This window comes from Rosa chinensis, chromosome 5 (genome assembly GCF_002994745.2).
Source record: "Rosa chinensis cultivar Old Blush chromosome 5, RchiOBHm-V2, whole genome shotgun sequence".
Taxonomy (NCBI): domain Eukaryota; kingdom Viridiplantae; phylum Streptophyta; class Magnoliopsida; order Rosales; family Rosaceae; genus Rosa; species Rosa chinensis.
In genome coordinates, this window is record NC_037092.1 from 32,820,395 (window position 1) to 32,837,500 (window position 17,106).

The window sequence follows — 17,106 nt, forward strand, 5'->3', positions numbered from 1 at the left end:
ATGTTTCCCAACAACAAAGTTTGTGATGTCTCAATAGACATACCGCCACAGGGAAACTCCGAATGCTTTGATGATGATGGACGACCCAGAAGAAGTGGAACGCTTTGGACTGCAAGTGCTCACATAACAACGGCAGTAATTGGCTCTGGGGTTCTGTCCTTGGCTTGGGCAATAGCTCAGCTTGGATGGATTGCTGGCCCAGTAGTCATTCTCTTGTTCTCTTGGGTGACTTACTACACTTCAACTCTGCTCTCCGATTGCTATCGCAACAATGATCCTGACACCGGAAAAAGGAACTACACATACATGGATGCTGTTAAATCCAACCTAGGTGGTGCTAAGGTCAAGATTTGTGGAGTTGTTCAGTACTTGAACCTAGTCGGAAGTGCCATTGGATACACTATAGCAGCATCTATAAGCATGATGGCAATAAAGAGATCAAACTGCTTCCACAAGAGTGGCGGGAAAGATCCATGCCATATCAACAGCAACCCGTACATGATTGCTTTCGGCATCATGCAAATCGTATTGTCGCAGATTCCAAACTTCGACCAGTTGTGGTGGCTCTCCATTGTTGCGGCGGTTATGTCATTCACTTACTCCACAATTGGACTAGGACTTGGGATTGCCAAAGTTGCAGAAACCAGAACCATCATGGGAAGTATGACTGGAATAAGCATTGGAAGTGTGACTGAAACCCAAAAGATGTGGAGGAGATTCCAAGCACTTGGTAACATAGCTTTTGCCTACTCTTTCTCTCTTATTTTGTTGGAAATTCAGGACACAATTAGATCACCACCATCTGAAGCCAAGACAATGAAGAAGGCCACAATAATTAGCGTTGCAGTTTCAACCGTTTTCTACATGCTATGTGGCTGCATGGGCTACGCTGCTTTTGGAGACTTAGCCCCTGGGAACTTGCTCACTGGTTTTGGCTTCTACAACCCTTATTGGCTCCTAGACATTGCCAACGTTGCCATAGTAGTCCACCTTGTTGGCGGATACCAAGTCTTTTGCCAACCCTTTTTCGCCTTTGTTGAGAAAGCAGCAGCCGAAAAGTACCCGGACAGTAATTTCATTACAAGAGAAATCAGGGTACGTGTCCCCTGTTTCTGCCACTGCAACATTAACCTCTTCAGATCAGTGTGGAGGACTGCCTTTGTGATTGTGGCCACTCTAATATCTATGCTCCTCCCGTTCTTTAACGATGTCGTTGGAATTCTCGGTGCTTTGGGATTCTGGCCTCTCACAATTTACTTCCCAATAGAGATGTACATTGAGCAGAAGAGGATACGAAAGTGGAGCAAAAGGTGGATTTGCCTCCAGATCCTAAGTGTTGTTTGTCTCATAATAACCATATCATCTGCTGCTGGCTCCATTGCTGGTGTGATTCTTGACCTCAAATCCTTCAAGCCATTCAAGACCAGTTACTAGTCACCTAAGAGTGATCCGGTTTAATTAAAATTAGCATTACAATTTCTTCATTGATTAGCAGTTCCTAGTTTTATTACATTTTGTTGTCTCAACTTTATAATGTAACTAGTTAAGGTTGTTTGACTTCTAGATTTTTATATTAATGATCAGTGTTGCATTGATATAGCAGCAGCAAATTTTTATACATGTGAGATTTTGGCCATGGAAGCTATGGTGTTTGCGGGTTGGGTCTTGGGTACGAAGCTACTTCAGAGACCTTGAGCTTGGTGAGGACAGAGTAAGCCAGCAGAGTCTGAGGTCAAAAGGGAAATGAAAATCTGCAAATATAGGCACAAAACTTTTTATTGTGAGATTTTTAGGGTTATCTCTATCAAAAAATATATATATATTTTAACTAACAAAACTACTTTTCATAATCATATAGAGGTTCGTTGGTGCCTTAATGGTTTTTTTTTTTTTTAATTATTATCATTTTTTTTAACACTGATGGTGATATTCACATTAGAATAATCTAGGAATGGGGTTGACAGTTTAAGAAAAGTCTCAAATTCGAATATCAATTATAAGAAAAGGCACAAATTCGAAGTACACCCGTTGCAAAAGAAAGTAACGTTTAAGTGTCCAAAAGAGCCCCCAAAAAATTTAAGCTTTTCTCGCTCCGGCCCAAATAACCACAACCACCTGTAGCAACATCTGTGTTGGAATGCTTGGACATTTTACGAGGAAACTTCAAAAGCTCGAGCCCTGTCTTACGGAAACTTCTTTCAAGCCCTTTCAAAACAGTAATATTGGTAATACATATGATCATCAACAACATCTCAAGAACCATGAGCGAAAGCGTTAGTAATGGAAATTAACTCAGCTTTCAAAGCAGACATGCGGGTAGTCAAACCAGTAATATTGTCACCTATGGTATCTTGAGTAACATGAGAGACAGCATTCTTAAGGCAAGCTATCCCCTTTTCCACAGCGATAATTGAACTCTGCAAGTCGCACAACATTGGATTCGAAGTTAAAGAAGCATCATCATGCAGACCAGAAGAGGCAACAGGGGCACTACTTGAAGAACGATTTGAGTTGGAAAATTTTATATGAGCATCACTCTTGACCTTATTGACACTGTCAACAGGCTCCGGAAGCTTCATAAACTTATCGTGCACTCGGAAAGAAACTCCTGCATCATGACCAATTTTGGTGATAAGACAAGGAAAGCCCAAACATGACTTCTTGCTCTTGGCTGCTTTACAGATCCAATCATAAATGATTTCATGTAAGGGGATTTCAACTGCGTCTTGAGTGATGAGCCAAATTAAACAGGTCAAACGATTTGAAAGCCATGATACTTGACTAGAAGGCCAAATAGATGATCTACTGAGCTGAGCAAGGGTCCTATGGAGATCTGTCAGACATCCATAGTTTGATGATGGCATTTCACCATGACCGGTCCCAGAATCACGAAGGTCAGAAGGCAAGTGCTGCTTCTTTCTGTCAATCATTTTCTTGAAAGTGGCATAGCTGTCGGGTAAACTACAAGGAGGAAGATTGAGAGTACATCGAATAACCTCAGGGTTAAAAGGTACCAACTTTTTCCTGACATAAACTTTATCCTGATCGGTACCAGTATCCTCAGCAAGACGAGCATAGAATTCTTTGACCAGAGTGGCATTTGGTGGATCATTATAATCTATCAGGGAATTCCACTGACGTTTGTTAATAATATTAGTGAAATCTTCACCAACATCCTCTAGTTCAAAAGGACGCTCACTGATGATGTTACGTTTCAAAGTGCTGGTTTCATAGCACAACTTAACTTTTTGGTTACGAACACGTTTGGTGACAGAAGGTGATCGCCGACAAACTGTACGCGCAATGGTATTTTTCTTACTCACCTTGGAGGAAGCTTTAATCCTTGGACTCATAGTGACCTTTAAAGAGAGTGCAATGTACAAACACTCGGATCCTGAGCATCAATTTGAGGCAAAATTATCGTAACAAAACAACACTCAGTTCAGTCATAGCAGTGAATGCAACTAAACAGAGAAAATGCAAGTCAAAGTAATGTGACAATAACCAAGTAACCAACCCTACTATCCATGCATTATTATAAGAATCTATACTTAGCAGTAAATAACCATAAATTCAACCAAAATTTTGCTATGTGCAGGAGAACAAAGCTTCCTAGGCTCCTACAAATGTGGCTTAAAGGTTGTCGAGAAGATTCATCTGAGTTCACAGAGAAATAGAATTTGGGTTGTAAGAGGGAGAAGAGAGTCAGTAAGAAAAGACAAAATGGAAGGACATATTCACCAAAGCATAGTCAAAATAAGACGGTCTATTCTTTACTAACATAACTCCTACAGAGTACAGCCCTTCAGGCTAGTTATCTCAATCAAGCAAGAGAACCCAGTTCATTATATACGTTTTAGTTCTTAATCATAATTCAAAACCCAACAGATAAAAAGAACCAAAAAGTTCAAACATAAGTAAATAGGAAATGGGAGAGTACCTTGCTGCAAAGGAGGCGTTGAGAATTGAGAAATGAGAACAGAGAAATAGACAGCGTTGAGAACTGCAAAATACTTATACAACTAAACAAGAATGACCCATCTTGCGCCTGGATCCGGAGGACGATGATATGGGTAAAGATCGAAGCTTTGGGGTCAGGTTTAGGTTTTAAGGCATTAGAATCAAACTAGTCAGGGAGAAGAAGCAGTGACTGTGAGAGAGCCAAGAAGTCGGTGAATGAAGAAAGGAGGACTTGCGATGTAATTTTTATTTAGGGTAACATTTCAAATGGTTGTACAGGTTTTACCAAAAAGCCCAGCTCAATTGTAAAAGGAAAAAGAAAAAAAAGCAATCCCTGTTTTAGAGAAACTGAATTTGAGAGGAATTTGCTGTGTATTCTCATTGATAATAGGGGCCTCTTTATATAGAGGATTACAATACATAGAATCTCAATCGTACAAGGAAAGTAATCGTACATTGAATAGGAATCTAGATCCTTCTAATTTAACCCTATTACCACTAGGTCAAGTAACCTAGAGTTTGGGCCAAACACAAATAGAGATATCCTTAAACACTCCCCCTTGTGTTGTCCAAACGTGGTGCTTCTCTCGTTGCCTCGTTAAAAACCTTGCCGAGTAACAAAAACCCAGTGGGACAAAAATAACCTCGGTCGAAGGGGAAAAAGAGCACAACACACCCTTCACGTTTCGAGCTGAACATGTAGACGTCTCCCCCTGATGTCTGCGCCTCCCCCTGATAACTACGATCATGGGAGTTCAGATAATTTCCGCAAGCCAATTCTTGCCACATGTTTCTCGAACGTGGATTTGGGCAATGACTTAGTAAATAAGTCTGCCTCATTGTCCTCAGATCGAACCTGGTTTACTTTGATCTTGAGGAGCTTCTGTTGTTGCTGATTGTAGAAGAATTTAGGCGATATATGCTTGGTGTTGTCGCCTTTGATGTAGCCTTGCTTCATTTGTTCAATGCAAGCAGCATTATCCTCATAAATGCTCGTTGGCTCATCTGTGGTAGACTTCAAACCACAATTACTTCGAATATGCGTAACTATGGATCGAAGCCATATACATTCACGAACTGCTTCGTGAAGAGCAATAATCTCTGCATGATTCGAAGAGGTGGCGACTAAGGTCTGCTTTGTAGACCTCCAAGATATCGCGGTTTTTCCCATGGTGAAAACATAACCAGTTTGGGAGCGACCTTTGTGTGGGTCAGAGAGGTACCCAGCATCAGCAAAACCTTCCAAAACACTTATATCGTTTTGGGATGGGGAGAGGGAACGCAGTCCACCATGTGTGGCGTCCCTGGCACTTGATGGGTCCGAATCCATCTTCTCTCTGAAGGAATAGAACAAGCTCATATCGATCGTACCACTTAGGTATCGAAAGATATCTTTAACACCACTCCAATGGCGTCGTGTAGGCGCAGAGCTATATCTAGCTAGCAAGTTCACAGCGAATGAGATATCCGGTCTTGTGCATTGTGCTAAGTACAATAATGCGCCTATTGCACTTAGGTAGGGCACTTCTGCCTCTAGCACTTCTTCATCGTCATCTTTTGGACGAAATTGATCTTTCTTTGGATCAAGACTACGGACGACCATTGGGGTGCTTGAAGGCTTAATCTTATCAGTGTTGAAACGCCTAAGCATCTTTTGGGTATAAGCTGATTGATGAATCAGGATACCATCTCTACGGTGCTCAAGTTCTAAACCGAGGCAAAACCGTGTTTTCCCAAGATCTTTCATCTCAAACTCGGATTTCAAGTGTTCAGCGGTTTCCCTTAACTCTTTAAGGGTGCCAATTATGTTCATGTCATCGACATAAACCGCTACTATTGCAAATCCGGAACTTGTCCCTTTTATGAACACACATGGGCATAGTTCATTGTTGACATATCCCTTTCCAATCAAGTAGTCACTTAGACGGTTATACCACATCCGTCCGGATTGTTTCAATCCATATAGTGAGCGTTTTAGTCTAATTGCAAACGCGCTCCGTGGTTTAGAGCCACTTGATTTGGGTAACTGAATTCCGTCTGGAATCTTCATGTATATCTCTGTATCTAGATCCCCATATAGATACGCAGTAACCACATCCATAAGCTGCATGTTCAGTTTTTCGGAAACTACCAAACTGACAAGGTAGCGGAACGTTATGACGTCCATTACGAGAGAATAGGTCTCCTCGTAGTCGATCCCAGGGCGTTGTGAGAAACCTTGCGCCACAAGGCGAGCTTTGTACCTTACAATCTCGTTTTTCTCATTACGCTTTCTAACGAATACCCATTTGTGACCAACTGGTTTGGTGTTGGGCGGTATTGGCATAACTGGTCCGAATACCTTTCTTTTCGCTAGAGAATCAAGTTCTGCCTGGATCGCATCTTTCCATTTTGGCCAATCGGCTCTACGTTGGCATTCATCAACGGAGCGTGGTTCGATGTCATCGGTCTCAATAATCTCACGCGCCACTGAATACGCGAATACATCATCAATGATGATGGAGTTTCTTTCCCACGTCCCATGTACACTAGTGTAATTAACAGAGATCTCTACGTTCTCAGGGATAGGTTCTGACAATGAGGCATCCCCAAAGATGTCTCTTGGACATAACCATAATCCGGAACATTGTCATGGGACGGATTTTGAGTATCGATGATCAAAGGATTTGTTTGTGCCTCGTTCGCTCTCTTTCTAGGGCGAGTATCCTTCTAACCAATCGGTCTACCGCGCTTTCTTGCGGGACCTGCGGCCATAGATGCCACATCATTGCCATGTTGGGCAATGGCGCCATCTCCTGGTGTCACAGGAGAGGTGTGATGTCCAGTATTTGGGACATCGATCCTTGCAGGCACGTTTGCAGCAAGTATGTGTGATCTCGTCACTTTGGCAACATCAGAAAACGCATCAGGCAGAGCGTCTGCTACGTTCTGGAGCTCGATTATTCTTCGCACTTCAAGTTCGGACTGTGCGGTACGGGGATCGAGATGAGACATAGTGGGGACAGACCACGACAATTCCTGTCGTTCCTGTTGAACATATGTGTTCTTATCTCCCCCCAACGATGGGAAGACTGTCTCATCAAAGTGACAATCCGCAAATCTAGCGGTAAAGAGATCGCCTGTCAAGGGTTCAAGGTAGCGGACTATCGCTGGAGATTCATATCCAACATAAATGCCCATTCGTCGTTGTGGACCCATCTTAGTACGCTGTGGCGGCGTAATAGGCACATAAATGGCACACCCAAAGATGCGTAAGTGCGAGATATCAGGCTCGTATCCAGTCACTAGCTGTAACGCAGAGTAAGATTGGGTGGCAGTGGGTCGTAGACGAATTAGCGTCGCTGCATGCAATATTGCATATCCCCAAGCAGAAATAGGGAGATTGGTGCGCATAACCAATGTCCGTGCTATCATCTGTAGTCGTTTGATAGCGGCTTCTGCGAGACCATTTTGGGTATGAACATGGGGAACTGGATGCTCTACATCAATTCCCAGTGACATGCAATAGTCATCGAATGTTTACGATGTAAACTCCCCAGCATTATCAAGTCGAATTGACTTAATAGGATGGTCAGGGTAGTGAGCCCGTAGACGGATAATCTGGGCGAGGAGTTTAGCATAAGCAGCATTTCGAGTGGACAATAGCGCGACATGTGACCAGCGTGTCGATGCATCAACCAATACCATAAAGTATTTGAAAGGTCCGCATGGTGGTTGAATTGGTCCACAGATATCCCCTTGGATCCTCTGTAAGAACGGAATGAGTATTTTGGGATCCTTTGCGTAGGACGGTCTCGGTCCTAATTTCCCGAAGGAACAGGCTTTGCAGAAAGAGCGAGGGGCCTTAGAAGCAACCAATGAGGATTTTGGTTGGGCCTGAGCGTCTGTAGCGCTATTAGAAGCAAAGTGTGTGACTACATCTCCCATTATGGCGTTAGAGCCATTAGGAGGAACAACCATGGCGTTATGCTCATGGTTGGCGCCATTAATGGCGTCACCACTTGGGCGGCCCTATGGCGCCCCAAGACGGCTGCAGCTCCAGATGCTGCAATTGTTGCGGTCTTGCTAAGTCCTGGAATCAATTTTCGATTCTTGCTTCTTCTCACTCTAAAGAATGGATGTCCGTGTGAAGTCTTTAGTATACGGAGCATCATATCACGACCAGGATGTCCTAGTCGGTCATGCCAAAGCCAATATGTGTTTGAATCCAAGAGGTCTTCTCTTATGACATTATTGGATTCAATAGGTCGAATTGTAGTGACATAAAGTCCACTAGATTGACACATAAGCTTCTCTAAGATGCGCTTTCTTCCGCAATCATTAGAGGTAATGCAAAGGAATTCTATTCCGTTCTCACTATGCGTTTCCGCATGGAATCCGTTGGCTCTAATATCTTTAAAGCTCAATAAGGTTCGATTCGTCTTAGGAGCGTAGAGAGCTTCAGTGACTTTAATCAAGGTGCCATTGGGCAAAAGGAATTGGGCCATTCCATGTCCTTGAACTAAACTTGATGGCCCAGCCATCGTAGTCACAGATGAATAAGTAGGCAACATCTCCAAGAATAATTGCCTATGTCGTAGAATGGTGTGCGTAGTCGCACTATCCGCAAGACATTGAAGTTCATCCATTCCTAAAAGAAAAGCTCGTAATTAAAAAAAGGAGTCATAAAGAAAAGAACTCAACTTTTATTAATAAGCCAAACGGAATTATATCATCGTTTCTTTAACCAAAGGAAATCTAATCCAATAAACTAGTTAATGCAAAACAATGGTAGTCGTCTAACTCCTTTCGGTAATTCCAATGTAAATGTGACCAGGTGAGTAGAGAGATGTCGGTGGAGCGAGGCTCACTTAAGTACCACTGATCTCAAAACCTTCCTAGACATCACACTCACATTGCATGCGCCTACTTTGAAGAAAGACTAATAGCATTGGCATCTACTACAAAAATAATATGGCAATTGCCTACATTTCTTGGAAATAGAAAGACTTAATCAAAATCGCCAGTTTCTGGGTCTTGATCCTTGTAGTCTTCCACCCTTAGATCGAGATCTCCATCTTGACCTTCTTGTTCCATTTAATGTGCCTCCCTTGCTTCACGATACATCTTGTATGCGTTTGCAACATTCTGGGATGCAGTACACTTCTTTGCCCAATGTCCACTTAATCCACATCTGAGACAAGCATCATTATGGTCAGATTCCCTTGATCGAGGCGCTCTGGGGGCGTTTTGTAGACGGTTATTGCCTTTGGTGGCGTTACCACCATAACCGGAGGCTTGGCCTCTCTCTCTCTTTACACGTTTACCTCCACGGTTCCGTGTACGCCTATCTTGGCGATTTCCTTCCTCTTTAGGGCGAGAATATGGACCAGAACGTCCAGAAATATCCCTACTCTTAGGGTTTCGCTCCTTGCGTCCTCCCTTGGGGGCGCGACTATAATTAGACTCCGGAATTGACTTGGTTCCCACGGGTCTAGAGTTATAGTTCTTCACAAGTATGTTGTCGTGCTTTTCAGCTACGTTCATGGCGCCAATTAGCTCATGAAATCTTGTGATGCGTCTAGCATTGACATCAATTCGATAGTTTTTGGCTATCATCAATGCAGAGACGGGGAAGGTGGAGAGAGTCTTCTCGATCAACATCGTATCAGTGATGTTCTGCCCACAGAATTCCATCATAGACTTGATACGAAGTGCTTCTGAATTGTAGTCAAGTACAGACTTGAAATCACAGAAGCGGAGGCTATGCCATCTCACTTCTAAGTCTGGAAGCAGGGAATCACGGACGTTGCCAAAACGCTGCTCGAGTTCCACCCATAGTTTTCTTGGGTCTTCCTCATTGAGGTACTCATTTTGGAGCGCGTCATTCATGTGCCTTGTCATGAGAATGATGGCTTTAGCTTCATTCGCCTCTCTCGTAGCTCTATTTGCTTCAAAAGCAGCAGCTTGTTGAGGAGTACGTACGTCCTGACTTGGCTCTTGGATCGTACTTAGGATCCCATCAGCCTTAAGATGCTGGCGCACATCACGGACCCACTTGTGGTATCCTGCGCCTGTTGTCTCTAGTGGAGCGAAGCTCAACTTGTTCAGGTTATTCATCCTGAAAAACAACAAGAAAATAGGGTTAGTTTCGGAGCGAAGAAGGCTACCACGAAAAACTATATAATTTCTTAGCGTAGTCGCTTCCAAGAAATTAGGGATTTTTCTGAGCGTAGTCGCTTCCAAGAAAATCCGATTCCAAGAGGGGTTTTGGATTAGATCGAAACGACGATGTATGTGGTCGATCGTTTTCTTCTCAACAAACTCTAAGTTTGGAGGACTCTACAAGCTCCAAGCTTGGAGTGAGCACGAACCCCCACAGTTCGGCTATTGGTCTCCCCTATGAAGAAGAAAGGGGGGTAGAAGAAGGGATGTTGGAAGTCCCCGAGAAAAGAAGAAGAAATTGAAAAAAAAAAACTTCAAAACGGGAACTTTTATAAAAATTACCTTAAAAGATGGCCAGAAAAGTCGTCGCCGGAAATTTACTGTAGCTGCCGGAGTACTGTATCTGCGGAGTTACTGTAGCTGACCGGAAAAAGTCACCGGAAGTTGGCCGGAAAAGTCGCCGGAAGTCGGCCGGAAAAGTCGCCGGAAGTCGGCCGGAAAAGTCGCCGGAAGTCGGCCGGAAAAGTCCCCGGAAGTCGGCCGGAAAAGTTGCCGGCGGTGGTTGACCGGAGGGTTGACCAGCGTTGACGTGGCACCGATGCTGACGTGGCTTGCTGACTGGAGCTGACGTGGCTTGCTGACGTGGGTGCGGATGACGCAAGGATGACGTCAGCAGGGTCTTGTTTATTGGGCTTCAGGCTGCTGGGCCTCAGGCAGCGGCTCGGGCTCGGCTTGGGCTGCGGCTCTACTTCTCCCTTTTTTTTTTTTCTTTTCTTTCTGCCGGTTCGGTATCAATCTTTTCTGGTGGCCGGTTCGGATGATTCTAGGCCGGTTCCGGTGGGGAATTTTCTGGTTCCGGGTTTCTGGGGTGGAGGTGCTGCAGGGAGACCAGTATGGCTGCAGGAGGTGGTGAGGAAAGCTTTGAACCGGGCAGGGGAACTGTTGCTTCTTCCGGTGGCCGGTTCGGTGGTTGGCCGGCCGGTTTTGGGGATGGGGCCGTCGGTTTCGGACTCCTGGAGTTGAGATCTTCGAGTTGGGCGGCTGAGGTTTCTGGGATTTGAAGGCTACGAATTTAGGGTTTCAGGGTTAGGGCTCGTGCTGATAACGTGTTTTAGAGAAACTGAATTTGAGAGGAATTTGCTGTGTATTCTCATTGATAATAGGGGCCTCTTTATATAGAGGATTACAATACATAGAATCCCAATCGTACAAGGAAAGTAATCGTACATTGAATAGGAATCTAGATCCTTCTAATTTAACCCTATTACCACTAGGTCAAGTAACCTAGAGTTTGGGCCAAACACAAATAGAGATATCCTTAAACAATCCCAAATTTATTATCTTGCGTAGTCATGATTTTCTATTCATATGATCATATCTCTATAAATTGGTATTTAGATCTCTCCATTTAATAGACCTTCAATTTACTTTTGAAAATAACTAATATGCTATCTATACCTCTCTAATATTTCCAAAATGCTTATCGTCCAAAAAAATCAACAAAAGCCTTTTATTGGGAGGTTCTATCAAGAGTGTTTCTATTGAGACCTCCAAATCTGCTCACTTGACCTCATTCATAATCAAATTATTAAATTACATATATAACCTACTATAAAATGACTATTAAGGATAATAATTATATCAAAAAAATATTATTTTTATTTCTCTAGACTTTCCAATTCAATAATAATCAAATTGCATTCTTTATTATTTTCCTTATCTATTTTCATTTTCCAATTTCACTACATACTCATTAAAGTATTCATATATATTTAATAATAACTAAAACTATGATTAAGATCATGTGACATAAAAATATATGATATACATGTTGAACACATTGTGAGGGAGAGCAAAATAAATCATATTATAACCTAAATCTAAGTCTATCTATTATATTTGTAAAAAAAAAAATAATAATAATAAAAAAAAAAGGGCTAGCATTTATAGAAAAACTAAAAAAAATAATAATTAATTAATCATGAGGTGCAGAAAATAGAGAAAAAAAAAACATTCAGAAAAAAATTATTACTCTTTTTTTTTTTTGCACAACTAAAAGAAAAAAAAGTTTAAAAAAAAAATCACACAATAGTTCATGTTATTTTATTGTTGATTAGAAATTATTTTTTATTTTTTTAATTGGATAAGAGATTTATGTTGTCTGATTAAGGAATAGACATGTAATTAAGATTATAGAATAATTAATCATTGAAATGACTAAGTTTTTTTTATTTTAAAGATAATAGTTTGTTTGCAAATTATATGAGTGAGGTTATTTAAGGAACTTTAGTGAGGTGTAGTGAGTAAATTTAGTATTTGAAAATTTGATAGGAGGTGCAAAAAGCATAGAGGTCAAGTGAGCAAATTCGGAGGTTCCAATAGAAAAACTCTTCTACCTCCAAAATCAGTAGTTAGACACTTAGACCTCTAGTAATTTTTTAACATAGTGCAGCATCTTTCAACTTCCAGAAAAAGTGAAAAAAAATAAATAAATAAATAATTGAAATAGGAAAACAATGTAAGAGGTAGAAAGCTTGGGAATAGAATGCTATACAAAAACATTATGATCATACATTTCAAATGCTACATAAAGACATAATAATTATAAAATATAAAAAAATTAAAAAAAACAGTACTCTTCATAGTCTGCATTATTTTTCAATTTTCAAACAAAATAAAAAACAAAATTAAAATGGGGAAACAATACATATAAGAGATAGAAAGCTTGGGAAAACACGAGTATAAAAAGCTATGAACTTTATGATCATACATTTCAAATGCTACACAAAGACTATGGTCGGACAATATAATCAAATTACCAGAATGAATAATAATCGTCATTGTTTGCAGCATCTTTCAACTTCCAGACAAGACAAAGGAACTAAAATTGATGAACAATATGAGTGAGAAGCATGGGAAAAGTGTTTGTACCCACATTTGCATGTTCACTCGGACGTAGCTAATGTGCATGGTTATTGAATGACTTCTAATTACAATGAGCCGCTCTACAAGTAATTTGGGCTGGTAGCCAGAAATGGTGGCCGATGAATAATTGGACACTTTGGTTGGTCCAAGTTGAGTCAGATAAAAGTTAGGCTTTTAGTTATCCGCCAGCCCGTAGTCATCAATTCGAAAAAGAGATTTATTATCTAAAAGCCCATCGGCCGATTGTTCAAGTCATTCTAGTCAGTTTCCAACTCGAACTCAACTTGGAAAGATAATAGCTAATCGACAAAGTAAGATGATAAACGATAAAGATGAGGTGGGATCTAGTATTTCAGTCGAATTAAAGTTCGTTAGCTGATAAGGAGAGTTCAATCCAAGATAGTCTACTTCAAGATTAGTTCCAGCCGATGATAATGGACATCAGAGCCGATCCAGATAGAGTCCAGTGTCAAGTCAGCCGACGATAAGTATTGGAGCCAAAGCAAAATAGAGTCACTGAGCCAAGAGGAGGCCGAATTCCACTCAACTTCAAAGGGCTAAGAGATCAGTTCAAGTCGTAGAGCAGCCAATATAAATAGAAGCATCGACAGAAAACAACACACACACAACTCCAGAAACTCAAGCCATCAAGCTTTTCTTGTTTTCGTCTTACCTTTTGCTTAGGTAGAATTTCCATTTGTCCATTAGTTAGTTTGCTCTGCTAGTTACAATTTCAGTTATTTTACTTTCCTTGTAGCCTAGTATCGATTTTGAACTGTGTTCTTTGTTTTCTTTCAAACAATAGTTAATAATTTTCAGCCATTCCATATTTCAGTTTTATTGCTCCTTATTGTCTTTATGCTTTACTTGTTTGATCATGCTATTTACTGTTCGTAGTTGCATAGTAGTTATTAATCTTGAAGATTTCATTCGTTACGAGTTCACTTTTACTGTTACTTGTTATTACTTGGATCCAATTGACTTAAGCCCTCTGACCAGACAGTTCATATTTACTCATACTCTCACGACCACACCTAACTCACCCGACCTTCAGCCACTAAGTTCCTTAAGCACACGGCATTTCTGGAGTTATTGCCCCCCCCCCCCCCAGTGGGCTTCGAAAAGATGTTGCCTCTGAAAATCACCTCGGCCTATATGGCTGAGGAATCAAGGAACAAACGTCCTTCTTGATGAATGAATTCCAGGGCGTGCCAGCATATGGCCAGAAGGCCAAGTATGCAATTGTAGATGTAGTACGCTTTTCTGACTTCGTCGAGTGATTGTTGGCCGAGGAAGGAACTTATTCTCGGCTAATAGTTCGATGCCTCTAGACTAAGGACTTGGTGGCTGAAGATTGGGTGAGTTAGGCACAGGGCTTAAGTCAATTGGATTTAAGTAATAACAAGTAACAGTAAAAGTGAACTCGTAACGAATGAAATCTTCAAGATTAATAGCTACTATGCAACTACGAACAGTAAATAGCATGATCAAACAAGTAAAGCATAAAGACAATAAGGAGCAATAAAACTGAAATATGGAATGGCTGAAAATTATTAACTATTGTTTGAAAGAAAACAAAGAACACAATTCAAAATTGATACTAGGCTACAAGAAAAGTAAAGCAACTGAAATTGTAACTAGCAGAGCAAACTAACTAATGGACAAAAGGAAATTTTACCTAAGCAAAAAGGAAAGACGAAAACAAGAAAAGCTTGATGACTTGAGTTTCTGGAGTTGTGTATGTGATGTCTTCTGGAGATGCTTCAATTTATATTGCCTGCTCTGTGACTTGAACTGATCTCTTGACTCTTTGAATTTGAGGGGAATTCGGCTTCCTCTTGGCTCAGTGACTCTATCTTGATTTGGCTTCAATACTTATCACCGGCTGACTTGACACTGGATTCTATCTTGATCGGCTTTGATGGTTGTCATCAATGGCTACGATTAATTTTGAAGTAGACTATCTTGAATTGAACTCTCCTTATCGGCTAACGAACTTCAATTCGATTGAAATACTAACTTGATCAAATTTCATCTTTATCACTCATCGTCCTTCCCTGTCAATCGGCTACTATCTTCCCATGTTGAGTTCGAGTTGGAAACTAACTAGAGTGATTTGAACAACTGGCCGATGGACATTTAGACAATAACTATCTTGTCGAATTGATGACTACGGGCCGGCCGATAACCAAAGGCCTAACTTTTATTTGACTCGTCTTGGACTAAATGAACTGTCCAATTATCCATCGGCCAACATTTCTGGCTATCGACCCAATTGTTCGTTGAGCGGCTCATTGTAATTAGAAATCATTCAATAACCATGCACATTAGCTATGTTCGAGTGAACATGCAAATGTGGGTACAAACATTGCCCCCCCCCCCCCCAAGTTTCTTAAGCATCGCCGAATGTCGCCAAATGGTTGAGAAATTTGAGTCAACTTGCCCCCCTAATCGACTTCTGAAAAACTCATGTATATATGTTCCTCATTACCTCCCTGATGGCTAGGCTACGTTTACTTCGTCGAACGAGGTTTCAGGACATCAACTTGAGTATTAAACCCTTACTCAATAATTTAGCAAACCAAATTTAGTGACCAAAATCCAAGTTGATAAGTTGGCTTCTATATTCACGCTCTAGTAAGAAATTGGGCAACTTGATCAAATGACGTTTGAGTAAATAAGTGAATTGTTCATGAGTAAACCAATTAACAAGGCTGAGTAAGACAACACGTGAATATATCTCATAGTGGCCAACAAATCAATGAACGCATGGAAGCCAACAAATATTAATGTTCAAATCGGGCAACAGAAGAATGAATAGGCAAATCGGCTAACGAAAGCCAACAAATAACTTACTTGAGTTTAGCCGATTAATAGGACTAGAGTTGGCCAACAAATGAGTAATGGCTCATGGAAGCCAACGAGTGAACAATGTCAAGGTTTAGCCAACAAATGGAAATATATCATAAGAAAGCCAATTGATAGCTCTTGGTGGCCAACACGTGAAAAATTTAAGGAAGCCAACAAACCTATTTTGGGTAAGCCAACACATGAAAAGTCTTAAGTTGGCCACTTAGCTCAAGTGAGGGAGAGTAAGCCAACAAGGGAGTTCAAATTTTAAGTTGGCCAACGGCATGAAGAAATGCAAATCAGCTAACTCAAAGAGAGTTAGCCAACACATGAAAAGTTGGTCAGCCAACTGAAAAAATAGTTAGCTAGCGCAATGACAAAAGCTTGGCAGCCAAATACTCCCTTCATCTTCTTTTTTTTTAACATTTTTTTTTTTGGGTTGGCTGGCACCAATTTCATTATGGGTCGACCCAATTTTTTTTTTTTATTGATCCCTTCTCAGCTTTTCACAACCACATATGAGACTTATCCTCTCCATTTCGAAAGAAACACAAACAATACCCTTTTGTTCTTTTTACGGGTGGTCTTTAACACACATATTCCATCTTGCATTCATCAAATCCTTCACCAAATGGACTGGGTATGGAGTGAGTAGGAGGCAAAACGGACTACCATCACACAAAAGGTACGATTTTGAACTTTGAACTTGACATTGAAAACCATGAAACCCAGATTTCGAATTTTGCAGAATCTGATGAATGTCTCTTGTGCAGATTTTGAATTTTGCATCTTGTAGTTCACTCTTCCATTGTTCTAAAGTTGAAAACATGGCTGGGTATCTCTTGATCTTGAGTAAAGCCCACTCTATCAGAGCTACACAGTGACTGGGTAACCTTGAATTGCAGGTATAACTCTTGCTTTTGAAACGCAATTTCATATTTTGGGGCTGGCTAGTTGCGCAATTATAGCGTTCTGCACTTGTGTTCTTAATTTCCTAGAAATCTAAAGTACATGCCCTGAACTAAAATGACTGCAATTAAGCACTCGAAGGCCGATGTCTTTGAGCTACCCATAAAAGCTTGTCCTCTACATTTAATTGCTCTTCAGCTCAGTATTTTAACCAATATCCAATTATATGAGGCCCACCATGCAATTAATATGTGCTGCACTTCTTTCAAGTTCCTAGCTTTAGTTTGATGCAATTGACCAAACCACTTTTGGCCTTGT

At 41.0% G+C, this 17,106-nt stretch overlaps 2 protein-coding genes and 1 long non-coding RNA gene across 3 annotated transcripts in view; 2 read left to right on the forward strand and 1 right to left on the reverse strand.

Moving 5' to 3' along the window:
- LOC112202654 (amino acid permease 3) lies at positions 1-1,434 on the forward strand. Its single transcript, XM_024343654.2, has one exon. The coding sequence runs from the start codon at positions 1-3 to the stop codon at positions 1,432-1,434; it is 1,434 nt and encodes a 477-aa protein (XP_024199422.1).
- Positions 1,435-1,964: 530 nt separating this feature from the next.
- LOC112202655 lies at positions 1,965-4,190 on the reverse strand. The gene is made up of 2 exons (XM_024343655.2): positions 3,941-4,190; positions 1,965-3,394 (listed from the first exon to the last, which is right to left on the reverse strand). Exon 2 carries the CDS (start codon positions 3,351-3,353, stop codon positions 2,253-2,255), a length of 1,101 nt encoding a protein of 366 aa, XP_024199423.1. The 5' UTR covers positions 3,354-3,394; positions 3,941-4,190; the 3' UTR covers positions 1,965-2,252.
- Positions 4,191-16,358: 12,168 nt separating this feature from the next.
- The window catches only part of LOC112201891, a 2,022-nt gene continuing 1,274 nt past the window's right edge, over positions 16,359-17,106 (forward strand). Inside the window, exons 1-2 of the long non-coding RNA XR_002936944.2 lie at positions 16,359-16,564; positions 16,653-16,784. This is a non-coding gene — a long non-coding RNA (uncharacterized LOC112201891). The remainder of the gene's footprint in view (positions 16,565-16,652; positions 16,785-17,106) is intronic.